This window comes from Caloenas nicobarica, chromosome 1 (assembly GCF_036013445.1).
Source record: "Caloenas nicobarica isolate bCalNic1 chromosome 1, bCalNic1.hap1, whole genome shotgun sequence".
NCBI lineage: Eukaryota > Metazoa > Chordata > Aves > Columbiformes > Columbidae > Caloenas > Caloenas nicobarica.
The window spans coordinates 76647408-76671986 of NC_088245.1; the positions used below are offsets into that span (position 1 = coordinate 76647408).

The following is a 24579-nucleotide window of genomic DNA, read 5'->3' on the forward strand; positions in this document are numbered from 1 at the left end:
CCATGACGATATAGATTGGCTGATCCCCTCTTATACTCCCAATTAGATCTATTTCTGTTTCTAATTCTGAAGAGCAGCAGTAGAGATAGAATAGAAATGGCCTTATTTTACCTCAAACTGCAATTCAGCAGACAGAGGGAATGACTGTGTGCTAAATCTGAGCGGAGGCACAGGTACCTTGCGAAGAATGGTATTGCTTAGGGCAGCTATAATTTGAGGGGGATTTTGTCTGAGACAAAATGCTTTACTCCCTGACCTTAGACAACCAACAGGGGGTAAACAATGATTCTTGAAATTCTGAAACAAATTTGGTTGTTTTGAATGTATGACTCTTATCTGCAATGGTTTCACATGATACTATTGCTGTGTTGTCTTCTTGCAATTTAACTGCCTAATATACGCAAATGAACATTAATGTGTAGGCAGGTTTTGCCTAACAATTTTCCTGGAAGAGGCTGAAACCGAAGCATAGAATTGCATTTTGAGTAGTGACAGACACCTACTGAAGTACACTTACCAAATGGGGAGAGAAACATGTTCACAGCAATGGGTGTGAGAACTACCTCAACACTGGTTTCAAGTGCAAGTGCCCTCTTGTCTCCTGTCTTCTGATTCTATAATGTTTGAGTCAGCAGAGCTCACTACAAGGCTCTACATTCAGCCACAGACCATATTACGACTCTGTGGAACAGAACACGTAGAAATCAGTGGTGCTAAGGGTAACTATGCACTTCTCTTCGACATAATGAAGTCCGTGAGAGTGATTTTAAAGAACAATGACTTGTCATTACAGTAAAGTTCTTTTCTGTGTTATCTTTGGTACAGTGTTGTGTCACCTGTACGAAAATGAAGGGAAATTAGATACAGGGGGAGAACTTTCTGTTGGAGATTGAGCTCCTGCTGGGGTAAGGTATAATGCAATTGGGGCATGCTTTTGATACAGGCTCTAAAAGGTTGGGAGAATGGGACTGCCAGAGGAAGGAGGGGGGCAGGGCACAACGGAGGTGAGATTGAGGAATGTGTGCCCCAGAGTAGAGGTGAAATTTGGAAATTTGCTAACACACCTTTTGCTCATCACTGTCAGGAGGTAGCATTGTTAGTTTATGTGGCCAAAGTTTGACAGATAATTTTCAAATATTTGAGACAGAATCTGCTCTATAGCATGTATTAGCCTATAAAAGTACCCTTCCCCCATTATTTGGTGTCCTGCTACCAAACCCTTTGGTGTGACTGCATGATCCTACATGCTCACCCTATCGTCATGAAAGGCATGGTATCTCTGAATTGGGTCACAAGGATGTCCATCAAAGGGAGAAGCCTGGGGAAAGAAGGTAACAACTGAATGTACTGGGTTGACTTTAGATGTGGTCAACCTTGAATAAGTGTAGGAAGAGTGAAAAGGGATGTCATTCTGTCAGGTAGTTGGTAAGGGAACAAGCAGGCTTATCTGTTATTTTTACGTTCCTGACGTTATACTGTACATTTTTTCTTTTTGTTTTAGCGTGATAGGTGATGTGCTCTCTTATACCATGGGAGCATGTTTGGTTGATAAGTAGAAACTGAGAGAAATAATCCAATAGTATGGGTAGATGTCCTCTTTTAAAAGCATCCATGCTAGTGCAGGATGTTAGTGTCTTTAGCCTGCTGATTGTAATTTCTCTTAAAGAATGATCCACAGAGTATTTGGTGTGAATGCATTCTAGTTTGTCCCAGGCAAAATTTGCTAGGTGAGTTGGTGCCAAAAATAGAAACTCCTCAAGCTTATTTGGCTGATTTAACTTTAAGTGAATTGGAGTAACTTCACACAAACTGCTCCATTGGCGATGGCGTCTGATGCAGACATGATGGACATATTTTACCAGCCCAGCTAAAGCTTAAAGAGTAAAATAACTTTTCCCTTTGAATATCTGATACCAATAAATATCAGTTACCAACCAGTATCAGTTGTCAGTGAAGGACTTGTAACAAAATCTGGGACACCTAGATACAATGAAATCATGGATGTGGTGACAGGCTTGAAGACACAAATCATGAGGAGAGGAGGTGGCCTCGAGTTGTACCAGGGAAGGTTCAGATTTGATATTAGGAAAAATTTCTTCACAGAAAAGGTTGTGAAGCACTGGAACAGGCTGCCCAGGGAAGTGCTTGAGTCACCATCACTGGAGGTGTTTAAAAGACACATAGATGAGGTTCTTAGGGACATGATTTAGTGCCAGTGTTAGGTTAACGATTGTACTTGGTGATCTTGAGGGTCTCTTCCAACCAAAATGATTCTACGATTTATGAATTGGAAGGCAAATAAAGACAAACTGGTGCCTTGTTTTTAATCCCTAGATTTTGAGCAATCTGTGGACCTGACTCATAGTTATTAAGGCTGTTAGTATACTACTTACCTAGTCTTTGCTGCAGAGCATGTGAGGATGTTGTGGCTTATTAAGAGGGATAGAAAAGAAATACTTTTGCTCCAGCTGTCCTCAACAACAGGCCTTTGCCTTGTGGATCTCTGTCTTCTGGGACAGATTGAGGTAGCCACAGGTTAGATTCAATGGTTAGAGAGTATGTGACTGTTGAGCTATTTTCTTTTGAAGTTTTAAAGTAGGCACCATAGACCATGCAGTTATCTGCTTCACCATGGCTACACTAGTAAACATAAGTATGACAGAGGCTCTGTCAGGCTGTCGTCCATGCTATTTCCTTGCTAGCACATTCCCTGATGGTTTTGCTCTCCCCTGGTGCGTTCCCCAGCATGGTGTGCGAGATAGCTGGAGCTGGGGACTCTTCCCAGGAAGCTGTGAATGAAGCTGCCTTGCTTTGGGAAATGGATCTCTGTGGATGTGGGCTTGGCTGTCCCACTTGTCCTCCCAGAGAACAGGCCCTGGTGTGTTCTATTTACTAGTGTTACTCCAGCATTAGGATCTAGCATGCTCAAAAGTGTCAGGAGGCCTTCTCTGAGCTGCTGCTGTTAGTGTTAGATGTGAAACGTGCTGCATTGCCTGTCCTGCGCTGTGGAAGTAGAGATGCCTCAACAGTTGGTGCCTGGTCTGAGTTGTATTGTGGTCAATTCTGCACTTTTCATCCTGTCCTCTATTGAGTAGATAGTGTGCTAATGTAGAGTTAGGACTCAGGCCATTTTTTAAATAAAGTACTAATGCATTAGCCAAAAATAACACTGTTTTGTAACCCATTTATTAAAGCAGAGCTTTAGGATACTGTATTATACATAGCAGCAATAATTCTGTGGATGATACATGTGTGTACACAGTTCAAGGACAACTTTTTTACCAAACAGAATATACATTTTAGTTCTGAATAGAATATGGTTTTGATTGTTTGCTCTCTACAGCCTCTGGTGAAACACATTTGAAACACAGCTTGGACCTAATGGACTCACTGCTGTGTTCTCTGATGTAAGTCTAGTGAAAGGCAAGCAGAATTTAGTTTTTCAGTTTTGTTTTAAAAGCCAGTAACTGCAAGTGAAAACTAAATGGATTAATAAGTCTAAAAAGCCAAGATCTTGCTTACTGAATGTTACTGGAAATTGCGCAGTTAACACTTGTTTTAAATCAAATCTCACTCAAGCTGTTGCCATCAGTTTCAAAAGAATCTGGATTCATTTTCCTCATGTTCCACAGAATCCCTTGACAGGTCACTATTGAACTTACAGGCATTTAGGCCATGTAAAAGGAGCTTAATCTTAGAGGATGAGTATTCAGTCCTTTCTGAAAATCAGGCACTCATACATATTTAATTAGGCAGTCAAAAATATTGACAATATAACATAATGATTTCAGCATTTATTCTGAATCCTGAGTATCATCTAGGTACAGAAGAATTGGAAAATATGGTATCAAGATGTATACATTATTTTTTTTATTAAAACCCGAATTAGTAATGAAATTACCTGTTCTTAAGCCAGTTGGAATTCCAAGATATAGAACTAGAATTTAGAGACCTCAAGAGGAGATATTTTTATGGTTTGGAAATTGTTTTAATGGAAAAATCTAATTTTCCCTCCACTATTGCAGGATGAAGATGAATCTGTCATATTTACCTCCAGATATACACTGAAATTGGTGAAAGAGGGATGAGCCTGCAGGCAATTAGAGGAACTATGTGGGGAATCACTTTACAGCACTTGCTGGGCCAATCTGACAGCTTTAGCAGCCCACATTTTTAACGAGCACTTACATCTACTGATGCTATAAAAAAAGAATCGTAATGGGTCCATTGCATTGTATTAGCTGAAAATTGATCTAAGTGCAGCTAATTGGGAGTGCTGGAAGACCGTTAATACTAACATTAGTATTTATTCATTTTTCCACATGGTTTCCAAACAAGGGGTGAATAAAAGGAGCATACCGAAGACCTTTGCATCCTCGAGCTGTAGGTTTGTCCCATGTTGGCTGATATGGGTGTATTTATGATATAAACGACATTAGAAACCATGTAGGGAAGCAAAGTTTCACAGGAAATGTTATGGTTTTGTATCTGCCACTTCACTTTGAACAAATCTGTGAGGTTCAGTGGCTACATGGCAGTGTGCCAGAGGCCAGAAAGTAGTGAGAGGAGCCAGAGCTGCACTAAAGAATATTTCTCCCTCCTACAGAGTCTAAATTTGATGTCAAAAGGCATCTAATGCATAGAAACAGAAAGGAGTAGCTGTGGTGTTTCAAAGTTTCAGCTGTCTTACTATGCTGCCTGGCTGCTGCTGCAGCAGTTACGCTTGCTGATAAGCAGAGACAGCATCACCATGAACCGACTTTGCTATTGTTGCTGAGGCTTTGGCCATGAAAAAGGATACAAATGAAGAGTTCCCATTCATCATGGACTGCTGGAGGGGTGATAGGATTCTTAATGAGTCCTGATTTCTCTGCATCATTAGGCATCACAGAAAAGGACAGTGCAGTCCAACTAGCACACTTTCAAACTGCTGTCATCGAGCTGCTTTTCTACATACTCTCATGCAAAGTAGAAATGCAGGTTCACAGATAATTTTAAAGGCTGTCCTAAAACCCCTGCAAATTCTGGCAGTAGCTTATCGCCACTTTCCCATCCCATCTCTTCCCAGATACTATGCGATAAACTGGAACACTCTGTTTTCTCTGGACACGTCATATTGACATAACACTAGAGCTTGTCAGGGAAGAGCATTTCTCAGGTACAGTGCACTGACATTCCTCAGATGCTGCCTGGCTCCATTTCAGTAGGAGCTGGATAAACATAAATGAATTCTACACCTGTTTTGGCAATATGACCTTGGAGGTAGTGGGGCCAGCAGTCTTCCTCCAGGATGAAATGTGGATCTGCCGTAACTGGAAGTAGGAAGGGTAGAATTGCACGGTACTTAGGAATATTTAATCTGGTGCCTCATGCCCAAAGGCTGACCAATTAATCCTGGTTGGACTCTTCCTGTACCATCCCAAGTGAAGCATGTGCATACATGTGCATCCATTCAGCAACGCAAGGAGAAAACTGCATAAAATACTAGAGATGCACAAGATCCACTGATTGTCTCCAAGAAAGGCCTTGGCTTCATATGCATACATGATAGCTTTTCCACTTAGTGACCTAATCCTTTAATTTCACTTTAAAAGTAACCCTAAAGCAACAATAAATAATTGTTGGCAGTCAGGCCTGAAATTTAGGGAGTATAAAGATAAGTTCTGCACCTTTTTTTTTTTCTTTAGCTTCCTTCATCTTTTTCTGCTCTCCGACAAGTGCCATCATTGTCCCTTTTACTAAGAAAGTTTCTGTGGCATTTAGATTTGGCCAAGTTTTGCGATAGACTGGGTTTATTGGAGGTTATTCGCATAATCTCCTTTGAAAAATCTGTTTCAGCAATTTACTCTAGCTTCCACCCATAAAATCGTTGTTCTTGCACATCGCCACAGACATGAGTCGAAGTTGGTTGGTTGAAATGACCAATTTCTGTGCACTTTATACATAGATAGGGAATCAGGGGCTATGGCAGAAGACTCGTATTTACCTTCCACAGTGGCAAATTTAATAAATTCTGCTAGCCGTAGTCTAGGCCTGGGCCTCTCATCACATGCATAGGTACAATATACCAGTTTGTTTGGCTTTACAGCCATCTGGTGTTCCCAGGGGCTAGAAAATCTTGCCTTAGCAGCTAGGTCTGGAATTTGGGTTGCCATTTATGTATTGCTAGGTTAAGCCATCATTTCTAAAACAAAAGAACATTCAGCTCTGATATCTGCAATTTAACTTGGGTTGTTTTTAATCCTAACAGAGATGTGAGGAGGTTATATATGTTTGTATATAAAGACTTTTAGCTATTTGCTTTTCTTTTTAAACAAATAAGCATGTGGTGTTTTAGGGTTTCTTTTTAGACAGGAGATCAGGTCAGTAACTTTTTATATGGGGATCTTGGGAATGCATGTGTGGGTTAAATAAAAATTGTTTGAATGACAAGTTAAAAAAAAATCACAGTTCCCTCAAAAGTTAAATCTCTAGTTTTCATTTGCATTAAGACCCTGGAAGTCGTAAGCAAAGCAACTTGAGTGCTAATGTGGAAGAAAATCAGGCTAATATAGTGGGTGACAAAAGTGTAAACCGACAATTCAGGATCAGTGATCCTGCTGCACATGTAAGGAGGAGAAATTCTAACCTGCTGAATAGCCAGAAGCCAGACATCTAACCTGTCAGCTTGCAATATTCCCCTTTGTAGAAGAGATATTGCAGAAATACTGTTTGCTGTGTGAGTTGAAATAGGATTCTGAAATATGTGCAGCACTACATGCGTAACTACAGTAATTTGTGTATGTGCATGCAAATAATTAGCACTGAGGTTCACAGATTTACAGCACTGTTTTATAAAACCTGTACTTGATGGAGATTTTTAATTTTCTGCCTTGAGTACCTGCTATGTGCCCAGCATTAGTCTGTCAATGAATCACTTTTTTTGATGGAAGCACATTTAGATGAAGACTTATGAGCTTCCAAAAGCCCACTTCCTTCTGAATCAGAACACTTCTTTCTCATGCCTCATACATTAATATGTCATTTCCTATCTCTGCAGTGCTCAATGGATCTGCTAGTGATTAAGCCAAGCCTAGCACATGGCCTCAGGTCTGAGCAGAGCTAGGTAAGGCCATGGCAGCTGTGCATCGTGGCCCTCACCTCCTACTTCTCTGGTGGACTTTGTGGGGAGCTGGCAGGGAACATGCTGCTCTCCTAAAGTTTCAGCATAGTTCTGCCTCAACTTTGCAGCCTTTCTGTATTCAGAAGCACAATGGAGATGGCTTCTTTTTGCCTAGAGAGCAGCTGAGTAATGAAAAATTAGAAAGTCCTGATGGTGGTGTTTATCCCCATGCAGTTATTCCTGTTCCTTTCATGGAACGAGGTTGCTATAATAGCATTTTTCTTTGCAGGCAGAATTGGAAATACAGAAATAAATTATGGAGAACTAGGATGTCTCCTGTCAGAATAAATATTTAATGAGAAACAAGGGTTGTGCTCATTCAGAGTCACAAGGACTGATACTGAAGTACCATATGTATGTTAATTCTAATGTATAAAATATATGCTTGAACTTAAAAATGCAGAGTGAACAGCCTTAAGGGCAAGTGTGTATTAAGTCTGTGACAGCTGTCTCTGTGGGTGATGATAATGTAAGAGTTTCTTTTTTTTCCAAGCCATTTCAATTTACCCACCAATCTATCAGGAAATAGAGGAATCTTAAAAGTATTTACTCTCCAAAGCAATTCTTGGAGACCTGTGCTCTTTTGTGTTGTACCCAGACTGTATTCACTGTAAGCAGCCTCTAAAGTACATCAGCTTTTTTTAACTCTTCCTAGCTCAGATTTTAAAACCAAAACTAAAACAAACAAACAAAAAATACAACCACAAAAACAAACAACTTGAATAATGATACACTGGTTTCCTTAGTGCTGTAACAACACACAAGTTGTACAAAACATGTTCATTAGTGTCTACAGTCATGCTAGTTAATGTGAATTAACCAGTGAGTGTTGTACCTTACTTGCAATTTACGAATTATTTTCAAGTTGAAACAGTAACAAAATGCAGGATGTCGGAGTTTGCAGCTCATCTTTCCAAGGACATGGGATGCTGAGGCAGGCTTGAGCTCTGTAAAGAGTTCTGAAACGATTACTTGTTCCTTTAGGCAACATGAGAGAGAGAATAAATCCTGGTCCTATTTTCCTTACTGCTTACAAATCCTAAATAATTGGTCTATCTACTGCAGTATCCAGGATGCACCATGGCCATGTGACTTGTCATCTGAACAGTGGGGTCCCTTCCCTGCTAGGTCAGTTTGATCTCTCCTCATTCTGTGCCTTCATCTCACCAAAAGCCTGTGCCTTTCTCTTCATCAGCCTCTGTCAAATATCTCTGAACCTTTGTTTGCTTGTTTTGAGGATTTCCTACCCACTTGAAGGTAAAGTAATTTGAAGTAATTTCCCTGTTCAAACTCCTATTTGGAATACCTATTAATTTTCTGAAGTGCAGTCATTAAGGCTATAATATCTAATGTTTGCTTTGTAAATGTCCTTGGACGGGAGAGAGATACATAATTGGGGCCTCTAAAGCTTATGACTAACTTGTGATGCGTTGATACGTTCAGTGGTTTGTCCAGGTCATAACATGGAGGTATAAATAGACTTTCAAATCATTGCATAACAGTAGAATTGCCTACAATTTATAGTAGAAGACACTGGCAGTCTCCCAGTACAGCCACTAATGCATTTTTGTGAACTTCAATGATCTCCGTCTGCCTCTTTTTTTTTTTTTTTAATTTCTAAAATGGAAATAGTAGTATTTGCCTAGCTAACATTCACAGTGGAAAAACTTTTCAAAAATGCTTTCCAATACACAAGTAAAATGGTTGGGAGACAGAAACACATTTAAATTATTACTGAAGAAAAGTCTCAAGTCTCTTGGGTGAAAGGAGATCTTCGTGTGTTTAAAATAAAACTAAGGAGCAGACATACTCCATTAAATAGCAGTTACACACTTAGTTCACGGCAGACTGCTAAGGACAAAAGTTACCATTTTTTCTGTGTCTAGGTCTCTCTTCTGTTTAGATAAGAACTGTAATACAATCTGTTCTCTTTCATTGTTTGGTTTTTGCAGGCACAGGCTTGCTGCAGGAAGTGGTATATCTAGTGAGTCAGGGAGCTGATCCAGATGAGATTGGACTAATGAATATAGATGAACAACTTCCAGTCCTAGAGTACCCTCAGCCTGGTCTGGACATCATCAAGGTACAATTTGTTGCGAAGAAAGTCTTTCAGCGTTTGGATATCTTTTTCTTTGGTTCCGTATTTATCACTTAATTTCATCCTGTGTCCTTGTCCTTTTCATGGCTAGAGTTGCTCTGTTTGTTGGAATGACTCAGAATATTATTAGGTTATTTTAAAATTGCTTTTATTAAGCTTTATTCTCTGTTGAATGCTGTAGGAGATGTTTCTCCATATCCTAAATATCTTGGCAATGGTTTTCCTGAATGAAAGTTCCAGGCCTCCCTTGCTTATGTAAACAGAGCTGCCTGTTTGAGGCAAATTTACTTTGATCCCTTCCCTGAACTTGTGAAAGAGGAACTACAAATACAGAGATCTATGGATCTGTAGACCCACTACTCTGTATTTACACATCTAAATCCTTAGAGAGCTGGGATCTGTGGATCTGCAGACTCTGTAGTTTGAGGAGTTTGGGCTATTCAACATGAAATGACTTCCACATTATTAAAAAACACTGAGAGACTAGTGGCATGGCATAGAAGTGTGATCTTGTCGTTGCTGTAACTACCTCTGATACAGGCATATCTTGGCATGATTGGGCAAATTACTCGGCTTCGTCCTAGAACAGCCACAGTGCTTGTTGAATTGAGCTAGCTAAGGTTGGCACAGATAGATTTAAGCTGCTTCTGGTCAATGACAACTGCAGCATCAGCCTCTTTTAGGCTGAGGGTATTTGGAGGTCAGAGGTTGCATTTCTTTTTCATCTGTGTGAAGCCTAATCCGATGAGACCTCAGTGCTACCTTGATGCAAATAAGTGGTGGCAACAGTGAGAGGTTTAGTTTGAGATTTTAGTAAAACCATTGTGATCTATACTATGTGCTAGCAACTTGATCCAGTATGGATTTTTGCAGTTTTTAACTACTGGAAGATTTGTGTCATAAGATGATTTTGTCTAAATTATAGAAAAATACTGTGTTTGAAAACTGTTCACACACTCAGATAAACCTTTGGATTATCTGGGCCTAATTCTGAGGATAAAATAAATTGCAGGAGTAAAATTTTGAACTGTAAAAGTTAGGGTAGGTTTTTCAGAGCTTTTAATATTTTTCAAGGAATTTTAGTGGAAGCATCACAGAATCACAGAATCACAGAATCACAGAATGTTAGGGATTGGAAGGGACCTCAAAAGATCATCTAGTCCAATCCCCCTGCCAGAGCAGGAAAACTTAGGTGAGGTTACACAGGAAGGCGTCCAGGCGGGTTTTGAATGTCTCCAGAGAAGGAGAATCCACAACCTCCCTGGGCAGCCTGTTCCAGTGCTCTGTCACCCTCACTGAGAAGAAGTTTCTTCTCACATTTAAGTGGAACCTCTTGTGTTCCAGCTTGAACCCGTTACCCCTTGTCTTACTGTTGGTTGTCACTGAGAAGAGCCTAGCTCCATCCTCGTGACACCCGCCCTTTATATATTTATAAACATTAATGAGGTCACCCCTCAGTCTCCTCTTCTGCAAGCTAAAGAGACCCAGCTCCCTCAGCCTTTCCTCATAAGGGAGATGCTCCACTCCCTTAATCATCTTTGTGGCCCTGCGCTGGACTCTCTCCAGCAGTTCCCTGTCCTTCTTGAACTGAGGGGCCCAGAACTGGACACAATATTCCAGATGAGGTCTCACCAGGGCAGAGTAGAGGGGAAGGAGAACCTCTCTGGACCTACTAACCACCCCCCTTCTAATACACCCCAGGATGCCATTGGCCTTCTTGGCCACAAGGGCACAGTGCTGGCTCATGGTCATCCTGCTGTCCACCAGGACCCCCAGGTCTCTTTCCCCTACACTGCTCTCTAATAGGTCATTCCCCAACCTGTACTGGAACCTGGGGTTGTTCCTGCCCAGATGCAAGACTCTACATTTCCCCTTGTTATATTTCATTAAATTTTTCCCCGCCCAACTCTCTAGCCTGTCCAGATCTCGCTGGATGGCAGCACAGCCTTCTGGCATGTCAGCCACTCCTCCCAGCTTGGTGTCATCAGCAAACTTGCTGATAGTACACTCAATTCCCTCATCCAAGTCATTGATGAATATATTGAACAGTATTGGTCCCAGAACTGACCCTTGAGGCACTCCACTAGATACAGGCCTCCAACCAGACTCCGCCCCATTGATCACAACTCTCTGGCTTCTCCCCTTCAGCCAGTTTGCAGTCCACCTCACTACCCGATCATCCAGTCCACACTTCCTCAGTTTTGCCGTGAGGATGCTGTGGGAGACGGTGTCAAATGCTTTGCTGAAGTCAAGGTAGACCACATCCACTGCTCTGCCATCGTCAATCCACCTTGTTACGTCTTCATAAAAGGCTATGAGGTTGGTCAAACACGACTTCCCCTTGGTGAAGCCATGTTGACTGTCCCTGATGACCCTCTTATCCTTGATATGTCTTAAGATGGCACCAAGGATAAGGTGTTCCATCACTTTCCCAGGGATGGAGGTGAGGCTGACTGGTCTATAGTTGCCCGGGTCCTCCTTCTTGCCCTTTTTGAAGACCGGAGTGACATTTGCTTTCCTCCAGTCCTCAGGCACCTCTCCCGTTTCCCAAGACTTGGCAAAGATGATGGAGAGCGGTCCAGCAATGACTTCAGCCAGCTCCCTCAGCACCCGCGGGTGCATCCCATCTGGACCCATGGATTTATGGATGTCCAGATTGCTTAATTGCTCCCTAACCCAGTCCTCATCAACTGAGGCAGACTCCTCCATTGCCCTGCCTTCCTCTGGGGCCTCAGGGGTACGGGGCTCCTCAGGACAGCCTCCGGCAGAGTAGACAGAGACAAAGAAGGCATTCAGTAATTCTGCCTTCTCTGTATCTTCTGTCACCAGGGCACCCACCCCGTTCATCAGTGGGCCTACATTGCCTCTGGTGTTAGTTTTATCTGCCATGTATTTGAAGAATCTCTTCCTGTTGTCCTTGACCCCTCTCGCCAGGTTTAACTCTAAGGAGGCCTTAGCTTTCCTAGTTGCCTCCCTAATCATTGGACACAAAATTAGTTTGATACTAAGAATCTTCAACTATTACACTGTCTTCCTGAGAAGGTCCTACAAATGGAAGTACTTTGAAAACAGGAGGAGGGAGGGGGAACAAAACCAAAAAAAACCCACCAAAAAGACCTCAACACATTATCCAGCCTTTTGATGTTTAAAATCCAGATGTAACTCCCTGACCTAATTTCTAGACCCAGACCCCTAGTAGTTTAAGAAATTAATTTGTGAATGTGACTCAGTATAGTAAAAGGCTCCAAGTATGACAGTTCAGGACAGCTCAGGATGTGCCAAACACTAATGCACAATAAGAAATGTTTCTGTCTGCTTTATTTAAGGAACTAACATCTCCTCGCCTTATAAAAAGCCACTTACCATATCGATTTTTGCCTTCGGACCTCCATAATGGCAATTCAAAGGTAAAAATGAAATTAAATCATGTTTTTAACTGTATTGACAACAGTTGTTTAAGAGCTTGGGAAACAGGGTGGAGAAAAAGTTTTCAATAAGATGATTTTTTTTCCCCCACCCCTCTGTCATAGGTAATATACATGGCTCGCAACCCTAAAGACCTGGTGGTGTCTTATTACCAGTTTCATCGCTCCCTAAGGACCATGAGCTACAGAGGAACATTTCAGGAGTTTTGCAGAAGGTTTATGAATGACAAGTGTAAGGAGCTGTTCTCTCTGCACACGCTGTTACACATTTATTTTCATCTCTGCATTCCTTCTGCAAGTACAGAAATGAACTGGATAAAGGTGCATTTGTTTTGCATATACAGCAAGGAAGTTGCTACAGATAGTGCTGCATGGACTTAGATTTGGCCATGCCTTGTCAATCATTGCCTTACAATATTTGACCCCGTGGGCTCAGCAGTGTTCCACATAGCTCAGGCGAAACTGTGGTCTACTCTTCTAGAATTCAGTTTGCAAGGCACCAAGTACCTTGTGAAAAGTGAATGTTCCCAACATCATTTGGTTTCAGTTGTACCTCACTGTTAGCTACTTCACAGAAGTCTTTATGTTCCTCCAGTGGTTATTTTTTTTTCCTGATAATTCCTTTGATGTTTTTATTTCATCCAAAACCTTGAAATTTGTCCCTTTCTAGGTACCAGTTAACACAAAAAAATCTCTAGTTTGCATGAGATTGATCTGGAGTACATCAGTAAGTTGAAGTGAGCCCCTGTAAGAAGGCAGTTGCAGTCTGCTACTATCTGAAAAATGCACCCCTATATTGAGAGTACAGAAACCTGCTTTACAACTACTCATCAGCTGCTCACCCAGTAACTCCTTCAAGTGAGGGCTCTTCCATGGCACACCCGCTGTGCTCCTGCTCAGGATGCACTGCCTGAAGTAGCCCCATTACACAAGCTCAGTAAACTTACAGGGAGGACAGGCCCTATGTTCTCACATAACCGGGTGCCACTGGGCTTTTTGCCAGTGGATTGCCACACTTTCTAGCTAGGAAGAGACAATTTTTCTGCTGCCTTCTATTTCTCTACAAAATCTTCTCTATGATACCTTAACGTGACCCTAATAATTCACTAGGTGCCTTGTGTTCTGAGAGCAGGATCTCCTCTAGATCCAGTGCAGCAAACTTTCCTTCAACCTGGAATTTGGAGGAGTTGATGCTAAAGGAGCTGTATAATACTAAAGGGAAGAAAAAAGTAAAAGCCCACCAGTGGAGGTTACTTAACAGGCCTTAAAAACCTTTGCTACTTTCTCCTGCAAGTTTGTGGAGGGAGGGTAAATGCTCTCCTTCTATTTCAGCCCACCTTCAGCTTTTTCTTTTGCATTTTCTGAGAGTGGGATATTTGTCTACAGACCATGATCAGAAACTTCTAGATTGGCAACATATGAAAGACGCATTAGAAGGCCTTCAAAGATAGGAGGAAGGTTCAGTATTCTTTCTCGTATATGTATACCAAGAGTTATTTATATCTCCATCTTGTAGCTGCTAGCTGATGTACCACAACCTCCTAGAGTCAGTAAAACATCACAGCATGTTGTGTGTCCATAATTGTACAAATGGAGTGTTTTGTAATACACTAAATTTAGCATTTAGCCAGATGTTTGCGTCTCATGGAAGCAATGCAGCAGCAAAAAAACCTTAACGAGAAGTCATAGGACTGCTAGAGAGAGAAGCACTGAACGCAAATAACACAATCCCACTCTTTTTACCCTTCCTTATACCTGACCAACTTGAAACAAATCCAGTCCATGGTAGCTATATTGTTTGAAAGCACACAGTTGGATAGGGATTAGTCTTGAATGTCCTAATTCTTTGGTGTTACCCTCTAAAGCTTAAGGTACTGTCTTACATAAAGCATAGGTATACTCTGCTAATGTAATCTTAATGGATTCTTGCCCTGTACCATTAAGAGTAGCTAGGAACACTTTTTGTTTGACTGATGTGTTGGTTTCATGCATGAAGTTTTTTAGGGGTGTATGGAATGGGAATAACAAAAATGGAATTTTTCCAATACCTTTATAAAAATCGAAAATGAGTCAGCATATTAAAATCATTTTCCTATGAAACTGACCACTTTGTCCATCAAAAATGTTTCATTTGCCAAAACTAAGCAATTATTTTTTCAAAGGGAAAAGGTGGCTTCAAAATACAAAACTAAAAAGTTTCATATTTTTCTTTAGCTTCTTTGCTGAAAAGATAAAATTGGCCCCCAAAAATAATTGGGAAAGAATGTGAAGAACTGCTCACCATATTTGCTTAACTCCTGCCTTGATTATCTGAAGTGCTTTGGGTGAATTTATCAGTGGTAACTAAGAAATATGCAGAGCGCGTTTCTCTTTGGGTTGTCTTTCTGGTAATATTGGCAGTGAAGTCATTCTGGAGGTAATAAATGCCAGTGTCTGAACCTTTTCTAGGCACACATAAATTGACTGAAATCAGTGCAAATGTGGACTTCATCAGAGAAATGAAAAACAAAGGAGGAAAGTTTTGGGGGGAGGGTTAAGACTTCTAGTAACCACTGTCTCAGCAGTGTTGGGAGCACAGGCCCTCCCAGTGTAGCACCTCAACTTCTCTTCAAGTCCCAAACCCCACACAGCAGATAAGGGAAACTGAAGAGAAGCTGCTGGTGGCACACGGGAGGTAGCAGGCATAAGCTTTTCATCATTGGCCAATCTGCACACTGGGCCTGCCCACAATTTTGGATATATGGGGAGTATATTTGTGATATATGGGAATATATCTGTGATATATGGGGAATATACCCCATCACATGGCACTAAGCTTTTGGAAGAACTTAACACCTCATGGGCATCTGGTTGTAGTCTGGATCTATTGTGTAACTGAGATAACTGCTAACAGTATGACTGAAACTGTGTTCTGGCATATCTGCAGAAGTTGATTGGAAGTGTTCAGAAAATAACAATAGAAGAGAATGTGTCTTAGATTTTTTTTGGGGGGGAGGGGGAAAGACATAATGATAAATACAGTATTCTGTCAGTACATCCTACATTTTTGGGAATGACCGTGAAGCATTTTTGTAGGCATGTTTCTCCAATACTTGTCTAATTAAGAAAGGACAATGGTTGGTAGCAATTCTTTGTTTGTAATAGAGGATCCTCTATGGAACTTTCCATGAATGCTGTATCTACCTTCTAAGTGAAGGATCCTGCAGTGTGATACATTAATTGCAGTAATTCACACAGGTTGGAGTCACTGGAAATTTTCCTTCTGCAAAGCTATCTGCGTAATTTTTATTTTGGTTCAATTTCCATTCAAAAGCCAGACATCATTAATACTGAGCTCCAAGAGGTCCCTAATGAAATATGGTGGCATTTTCAGTTGAACAGTTTGTGATAAGTTAGTTATTTTGAATATTCCAAAATGGTAGAAAAACTCTTTTTTAATTAAGTTCCTTGCTGTGCATGGCAATAGGTCAAAACCAGATGCTGTTCTCCTGGGGCTATGAACCACTCCAGTTAATTTATTTTTCTCCTTTTTTTTCCTTTTTGAAATGGGCTTAATAACAGAAGTGTTCATTTTCCTCATGCCAATCACAATGTCTTTGTAGTAGGATATGGTTCGTGGTTTGAACATGTGCAAGAATTTTGGGAACATCACATGGATGCCAATGTACTTTTTCTCAAGTATGAAGATATGCATAAGGTAGGTTAGGTGTAGCAAAAAGGTATTATAATTACGTTTAGCATCATAGTCTGTAAAATACATAAAGTAAAAAATTTGCTTATCTCCATGTTTGGGCTCCCTAATGTCTGATACCATTTTTAAAGCACTGATATTCAATAGTTTCTATGGACTTTCAGCTCACTCATAAACCTGGCAATTTACTCAGGAATCTGCCTGTGTCCATGGGCACTAAACTACTCAGAGAAGGCAGAGATGTGTAACTGTTCAGTGCTTGCTACACTCAGCTCTGGACATTCATTTAAAAGAAATGTCTTGCTGTGTGTACTGTGTCAATGAGCAAAAAGCATATCATCAGTGTTTTATCCTATGTATTTGGCACTTATTCTGATTATTTGCTTGTTCTTAGTGTCTTCTGTGAAACAATGTTGAAAACCATTAGGGATGATCATGTAGCACAAGGTGAACATAATTATTTGGTCCTTATGGTATGCTGGCTAATAAATCCACTGTATGTTAAATCAGAAATTTAGTGGAAATACTACATAGACTATTGGTTTCCATTTCCTATTGCAATAATATATTTTGAGAATTAATGAAAATATTCCAAAGTGTCTGAGTGGAAAAGTATTGCAAACATAGGAAGAACTCAGCTCCTATCTCTAAACCTAAAAAAAAAGCAAAATCAGGGTAGAACTCAATAAAGCTGAGTAAATTATAATTTCAGCTTTACTGAGCCTTCTGATGGAGTGGGATACTAAAAGAAGATGTAGTACAATCAGAATAATTTAAAAAGTTAGTAGAAATTATTTCAAACCCATGGGTTTGAATAATTATATATTCCTAGCTGTGCTCACTGATGGATGCTGCCAAAAGCTGGTGGCATCACAGTATCCTTCTGCTTCCTGATAAACATTGCTCTTTTGTCCTTGCAACTCAGAAGTCTTACTCATACTGAGGAACCCTGGAGTTTTGGATATGTAAGTTAATGACTGCTTATTCTCAGAGGCCGCCTCACTAGATCGTTTCCATCTACATAAACGTAGCCCCAGAAGCTAACAATGAAGGAAGGGCTGCTCTAACATTTGTAGTAATTTATTTTACGAAGATCAAAATCAAAGTAACTTTTAATTCCTCCAAAATACACTTGTATTCCAAAGTGATCAGTTAAGGGTGTGGTGTTGTCTGAAGTGGGAAGCATCACAGTTACTTTGCAGTTCCCCGTTATAGTATGTGAAGAGGCGAGCTTATGTGACGATGTTCTCTGCTGACCTGTCTTACCCTAATTACTTGGAATGTGTTTATTTTCAGCAAGTTGAAAGGTGGCAAAATTTTAAGACAATGGTACTTCTACAGCTTCTGCTTTTTTAATGTTTCACACTCATCAGGATGTAACTTATTTTGAAATATTTAAACTCATTGAAAAAAGGTCATTTAAAATATTGTAAAATAAAATATTTTTAAATATTCTCTTACAGGACCTAGCAACAATGGTTGAGCAACTGGTGAGGTTCTTAGGAGTTTCTTATGACAAAGCACAGTTGGAATCCATGGTGGAACACTGCCATCAACTCATTGATCAGTGCTGTAATGCAGAAGCACTTCCTGTTGGCAGGGGTATGTTTAAAACCCACAGTAAAACTCTTGTTGTGGAAGTTGCAAGAAGCAACTGACAACTTAGTAACCTCCAAGATGTGTTAAGATGTTGGTAAAATATTGCTGTGTAAATTATGGGAGGAAGCTGACTGTTGGTGCAGTTTTGGGTTGTTTTAAAATAAAGTTAGGTAGAAGTGACTAAAAAGAATGGAAACGTCAAAGATCAACCGTGTGTATTCAGCACCATGCAAACCACCCTGTTAGAGTGTCTTTGGCTTACTTCAATGGATTGAGCTCTTCATGCTGAGAAGACTGCACTGCTCCTTCTGACCTTTAGTGTGTCAAAGCCCACACAATTTCATACAGTTTATCTTGGCCTAAGACCTTGTGTTTAGGTGTATCAGATTTTCTAGAATAGCAGATAATTCTAATTTGAAGGCATCAAATGACAAGGACCTGTAGTTTCGCTCATGAGCTCTTTCTTGTCATTGTCTACCTTAGCTGTTTAAAATATGTTAAACTTTTAGATGTTTATTCTGGTGAGGTCTCTCTCTAGGAACCTGAAGTGCCCTTTAAGCTAGTGATGCATCTGTCCTTTGATAATGTCAAGAAATCAAGTCCTTTCTCAGTCTTCCTTCTGATAAGCATAAAAAGTCACTCAGTAAATCTCCTTCAAATTATTTTCTCTAGGCTGCTTTACAGCACTTTAAAGTTCTTTTTAAAAATGAGGGCATAAGATGAAGATGAAGAATTCCTATGTCAGCCTCACAAATGCCTTATCCAGACATAAAATCCCTTTATCCACTGATTTAATCCAATTTTAACTGGAACTTTCTCTGCCTGTCTCCCTTGTTTGTCCATCCATGGCCACACTAGCACTTTTTGCTACAGCATCATACACAAAATGTGTCATTTGTCATGAACACAGTATTTTCAGAAGAACTAATAGCAGGGTCTTGTCCCTTACTCAGGGAGCACGGCCTGTATACTTTGCTCATAGGTTTCTGTGTAGGAGCCCTTTCCATACTACTTCTCTCAGTCAAACTTATTATCTGCAGATTTTATCAGCTATAATTTTTGTGATTATTTTCAAATCTCTGATGAAAATACTGAATATCATCAGTCCTCCTTGACTGCTAATTTTGAGTTAGCCAGTTGTTTGTTCATTTGTCATGCATTTTGTTGACATTATGTAGTTCTCTTAAAAAACATTAAGATGGCATGCCTTACAAAAGTCTATTGTATCTTTTCATTCACCTTTAATACAGTCGAACTGTGATCTTAGTAACACTCAGGTTTAAGAGCAAGTTTGCTTTCCCATGAAAGCAGTTTCACTGATATTCTACGCTCCCTTTGTGTCTGTCTTGGCAGAGCCTTATGCCAGTTTTTTCTTTGCTTGGCTCAGACTATCGTCAGAGTAGCTGACCCAGGAGAACTTGTTCTGTTTGCGTGTTGGCACAAATGTTTCAGGATGTCATACTTGGAAAAAAAGCCATTGCTCTCTCCTCCTTGGTTTTGTCTGTGAGTTTGCACAACCTGTTATGGAAGGGCTCTTAGTGTTTCATGTATGGGCCGTATACTCCAGTTCTTACAGTAGGACCTGGAAAACAGATTTCTATGGGTAGTTTTCTGTCATAACTCTATATGCCACCTCTTTTTGTCTGAGTTCACTTACATTATGGTAAATGATGAGTTCTTGAAATAAACATCTCAAGTTTGCTGGCTTGAGGTAAAATTCCAGTGAAAACAAAGGAGTTTGTAGTTTCTCTGAAAGACCTAATCTGTTTGCTAAAATTCCTGGTAGAATCTCCACTGAATGGTCTGTTTTCCTGCCCTTAGTTATCTTGCCTTCAGCTCTCATCCTACCATCCCCTTATTACTTCAAATTGAAAATTCAGCATGTAATACAACTTATATCTTGTGTGAAAACAAGATACCATCTCATTTGCAGTGGGATTTTACGGCACATTGCCTAACTGATTACCAACCCACTTCTCTGCTATGAAGACAAGATCACAAAATAATGAGTCCGGTAAGAAGACATCCTGAGAGCCTTGGATAAAGTGTTCAATGTCAGTGCAAAGTTTTACAGACAGCAGAGCCGCATTCTTCTCCATTGACTTGTGTGTGACACAAAAACCTAGGTTTGTTCCTAACCTCCACGATGTGGACATCTGTGGAGCAGCAGCACTGCCACACACTATGCACAGCGCAAACCCCCCCTCCTTGTCCAGTAGAGGCCAGAAAGGCATTTGTGAAAGACAGACGAGGTTGTAATACACAAGAAAAGAGACCAGAACTGCTGGTGTGACCTTCCACAGGCAGAAAGCTCAACTGCTGTCTCTGCTGGACCGTTCATCTCCACCCAGATAAACAGGGTGACATCCACTTCAGCTGCATGCAGCATTTTTACGTGGTGTTAGTGTTCATTGCTGTGCAGTGGAGTCTCCAAACTCCTAGTCAAGTGTCAGAGCCTCATATTTATACCATCTACAAAGCTTTCAGAAAGAAGCCTCCATTTTGTGATAGAGAAGGAAGGGAGCTACAGCAGTTAATGTAATATTTTGTCATTTGTTCACTGTGTGCTTTTTATTGAAAATATTCTTATTTTGAATTTCTTTTGTTCGCTGTCTCTAGCTTTTACAATATTTTGTTACTTCAGAATGCAGCTTCGTTAACAGTGCTTTGTTCCTTCTCTGTTCGTTTCTGTGACAAAGAATGGTGGCAATAACGTGACAGCTTATTGTAATTTGTTTTAAATATTTTTAATTTGTCATTCATTACATTTACTTTCTTATTTTGCTTTATTTTAGTTCTTCATTTTTTTTTTCTTTTAGCACATTGATCTTTACTCTGAAGATAACCCTGAGCTGCTGTGAAAGCAGAACAATGGTTAGATATGTTACTTATATTTGACTGTTATCACATCATAATTTACACAGTTGCATGATTCAAATCATAAACCAGGTGGGTGACTTTTTGACAAGCTATCGATTCATACGGTAAAAAAAAAAAGTGACAAATAATCCACTGCATATGTTCTTTCTAGAACTTGTCATTTTTCCGTACATGTTGTTAGGGAGATTCAGAAATCAAAGGCTTATCTTTCCCAAGTAGGGGAAGAAAATGTTTTATTATCGTTATTGAAAGGGAAATACAGGATTTTAGGTTTCATGCTGTACTTTCTGCAATTACAGTTGCCAGAGCAAAACTGAAATAAATATCAGATGTTTGATTGCAAGTGTTCTCTTAATGTTTTTTCTGATACAGGAGAAATTTTGTGAAAGCAATAAATGATGCATTTTCAGTGAGTTTCAGGTTCTTTTGATCTTTCGATCCTGAAAACAAACTAGCACACTATCGTACCTTCAGGAGTTACAGGAAAATCGAAAATCCTAATTTCATAAAACAGCCTTTGCCACACATACTACACCATCATGTTAATATGTAATTTGTAGATGTTTCTGGGAGTTTTGTCTTTGGACTCAATTATAGAGCTGCTGCATAAAAGCAATGGTAATTAAATTAAATGGGTATTCTCTTTATGCATCAAATGCATAATTAAGCTCCCTACATGTAGTTTTGTTCTTGCTGTCATGATTAAACTCTCTGGTAGCACAGTCCCAATTCTCCTTTCATTTATTCCAGTTGAACAAGCCTGGATTTTGTCTTCATTTGTATCCAGTACAAATGAGAAGAGAATTGGGCCTCTCAGTCTGATTACTCCATGGCTTATTCATCAATAAGTGACCTTGGCTGACTTGGAGTTAAATAAATTTTGAACTGCAGTGAAACAGTGGTTAAGGGGTTTGCAACCTTTGACTGGTAGGTTCAGCAGTGTCACCAGATTATGTTACCAGTTGGGTTCGGTAGAGTAGAAGAATACTCCGTACAAGGCAAAAGTGTTCAGTGTTCATATTGCATCCACCAAAAGCTTCCAATTCCTGTGTGCAAAATTTAAACTGCACAAACTGGGTGTATGGCATTTGTTCTCTTCTGTAGATACAATCTAGGCACTCACGTTTAACAATTCTCTCCATATTGAGAAATGTAAATTCATCTGTTGAAATTATTTTAAACATAAAATAGTAGAAATTAGTAATGATAATATTATATCTCAATCAGAATTCAATAATCAGTTTACTACACTGCATTTCATGTGCCTTTTGGATAGTTCTCTAACCAATGTATGCTGAAGACACAGTAGTTTTGAAAGGTATTGTTTTTAGCTGTTGGAGTTATTAAACAGCCATAGTTTGCACTGAAACCAGAAATCCACTTCTAAATAAACACATGGACCAAAATCTGTATTCATTTCTAATTAAGACTAAAGCAAAATCTCACAAAAATCTGAATTCTTCTTGTATAATACTTGCCTGGTTCAGATGACAAGGTGTTTGGTGCTTATCTTAAGGCTTTGCAAGAGTTGTAGTAGGGGAATTGGGTAAGACTGTGAACAGCCTTAGGACTCATTGAGCTTTCAGTGAAAGCCAAGACTGATGAGCACCTCACAGATGATACTTGGTGCCCTGCATAATTAGACTGTAGGTACTTGGTGTCCTGTTATGTCCACTCTCTGACTTGTGTTCCTTCTCTGTGTTTCAGGACGAGTTGGGCTATGGAAAGACATCTTCACTGTTTCAATGAATGAGAAATTTGATTTAGTTTATAAACAGAAGATGGGAAAATGTGACCTCACATTTGATTTTTATCTATAAAAAATGCATGCATATGATATCCGAATATAGCTAGAAGTGCTTTATGCATTCATTTATTACCTGCTGGACAAACTACTGTGGCTATTATATGTAACAAGATTTAAAGAAAGAAAAACAATCTTAAGTAAACCATATCAGATACAATTATCTTTGATCCTAAACAGCTGTTTACCTTCTGGTATTTTAATCCTTTGTCCACATGCAAGAACTTCTTAGACAATACTAGAATATTCAGCTGTTATGGAATGTATTATATACGTATAAGGTTTGTATCATATATGCAACTAGAATGTACACCTTTTCAGCCCCACATTGATTATTTAATGTGTTTTATAAAAGCTTTTCACTAGAACCTAAATAAATGTCCATAAACCAAATAAAAAATTATTTCAGAGGGAAACAAGTAACAGGCCAAAACTGTATGCTAGAATGATCTCAGGGGTTAAACGTCACATTTATTTTTATAGCAGGTGAATCGAGTATAAATAAATCCCATTCCAAAATAGTAACTAATCAAAGTGGGGTTCACATTAGCTTCTGCACACCTTTATCTGTATAATTTGAGTAGATTCTGTGCACTGTTGTACTCTGCAAGATGGGGCTTGTTATGAACTATAGCTGCGATTGTCACTTGAATCCCAAAACCCACCCATGCTTTCACGGATGACAGCACACGGCTGTCTTCCTGATGGAAGAAGTTCAGCTCCATGCCGAAGGTCAGCAAACAGAAGCTCCTTAAGCCCCCAGCTCTTAATTCAGTCCCTCAAAATGGGGCTTAAAAGCAAGGGATCTGGTGCAGGGTCTTTCTTGAGGAATCAGAGTCTCTGACCTATATCACTTCACTGTGTAGATGTGAATTTCACCCATTAGATACAGTAAGAGAAGATAAAGTGCTGGGCATCCTCTAGTTCCACTAAAAATTAAGGGCACTTAGTGCTGTTGGTGGTGGTTTGTGCTGCTGGACTCCATCAGACCAAAGTGGAAGATGGATATACAGGCCAGTGTAAGCAGGCAGAGGAAACGGTGGCACTGAAGGAAGAGTTTAAAAATACACCACCAGGTGGGAGTATTGCACAAGTATTCATGCAGAGTACAGTTTCAGTAATTGTTGGCCATGGCTGGTCTGGATTGTAAGCAGGATTCAAGTTTATTTCTGTATCTTTTTTATTCTCTATGACAGGTACATAAGCAGCCTGAAGCAGGCTGCTATCACTATAAAACTCTCCAGAATTATTTTATTGTTAGGTATTGACAACTGTGCTTTATAGGTTCTCAGCTGCAGAAGGCCCGTTTTTGCTAGTCAAATGCTCAGTCTCACCAAAAGCCGTGAGGAAGGACTAGCAGATTTTTAGTGTTTCAGTTATGTTGGGAAACAAACTGTCAGTTCAGCAACTGGCAAGTGGTGTAGCATGATGTGGCTTGACAGCACTTTTCCTTGTATATTTGTGAGTGAAAATGCTTTCAGTGAAATTTAATTTCTATTTTTATATTTTTAGTACTGTATGAATATTAAGCACTACACATTATACTTCTGTGCTTGCTTGCTTATTGAATAAAAGATGTGTTCCGTGCATCGTGGTTTGCTCATTTTGTAGGCCTCCTACTCAGGCCAAGTTGTCTTAGTACAAGCCAGAGATTGTCTCCTCTACCCACGCCTCCCAACTTATGACAGAAGAACCACAGAAAGGTGGCATCAACTCAAACCACCATCTGACCCACTGCACGATCTCTGACAGCGGCCCATAGCAAATGCCTGTGTAAGAGTACAATAAAGAGCATGAGGCTCTGTGAGGATATTTGTGTTTAATAGCCCTTCTTGGTGTTTTCCTTCCCCTCATGCGGCTACTGACAGCATCCCATGGCAATGAGCTCTTCGTCTAAATACATGCTATATGTAAAAGGAC

General features: G+C 39.9%; 1 protein-coding gene across 5 annotated transcripts in view; it reads left to right on the top strand.

Annotated features, from left to right (window-relative positions):
* SULT4A1 (sulfotransferase family 4A member 1) overlaps nucleotides 1-24238 on the top strand; it is a 34032-nt gene extending 9794 nt beyond the window's left edge. The window contains exons 2-9 of one of the 5 annotated variants that reach the window (XR_010606912.1): nucleotides 9115-9245; nucleotides 12587-12667; nucleotides 12791-12917; nucleotides 16288-16382; nucleotides 17840-17978; nucleotides 20795-20924; nucleotides 21606-21782; nucleotides 22563-22675. Coding sequence is in view for 2 of the 5 variants with exons in the window: in XM_065643756.1 (XP_065499828.1) it covers nucleotides 9115-9245; nucleotides 12587-12667; nucleotides 12791-12917; nucleotides 16288-16382; nucleotides 17840-17978; nucleotides 22563-22675 (686 nt within the window). In the remaining 3 variants the exon portion in view is untranslated. Of the gene's footprint in view, nucleotides 1-9114; nucleotides 9246-12586; nucleotides 12668-12790; nucleotides 12918-16287; nucleotides 16383-17839; nucleotides 17979-20794; nucleotides 20925-21605; nucleotides 21783-22562 lie in introns of all 5 variants that reach the window. The other 4 variants (XR_010606911.1, XM_065643743.1, XR_010606913.1 and 1 more) reach the window with 4 other exon arrangements.
* Nucleotides 24239-24579: the final 341 nt, after the last annotated feature.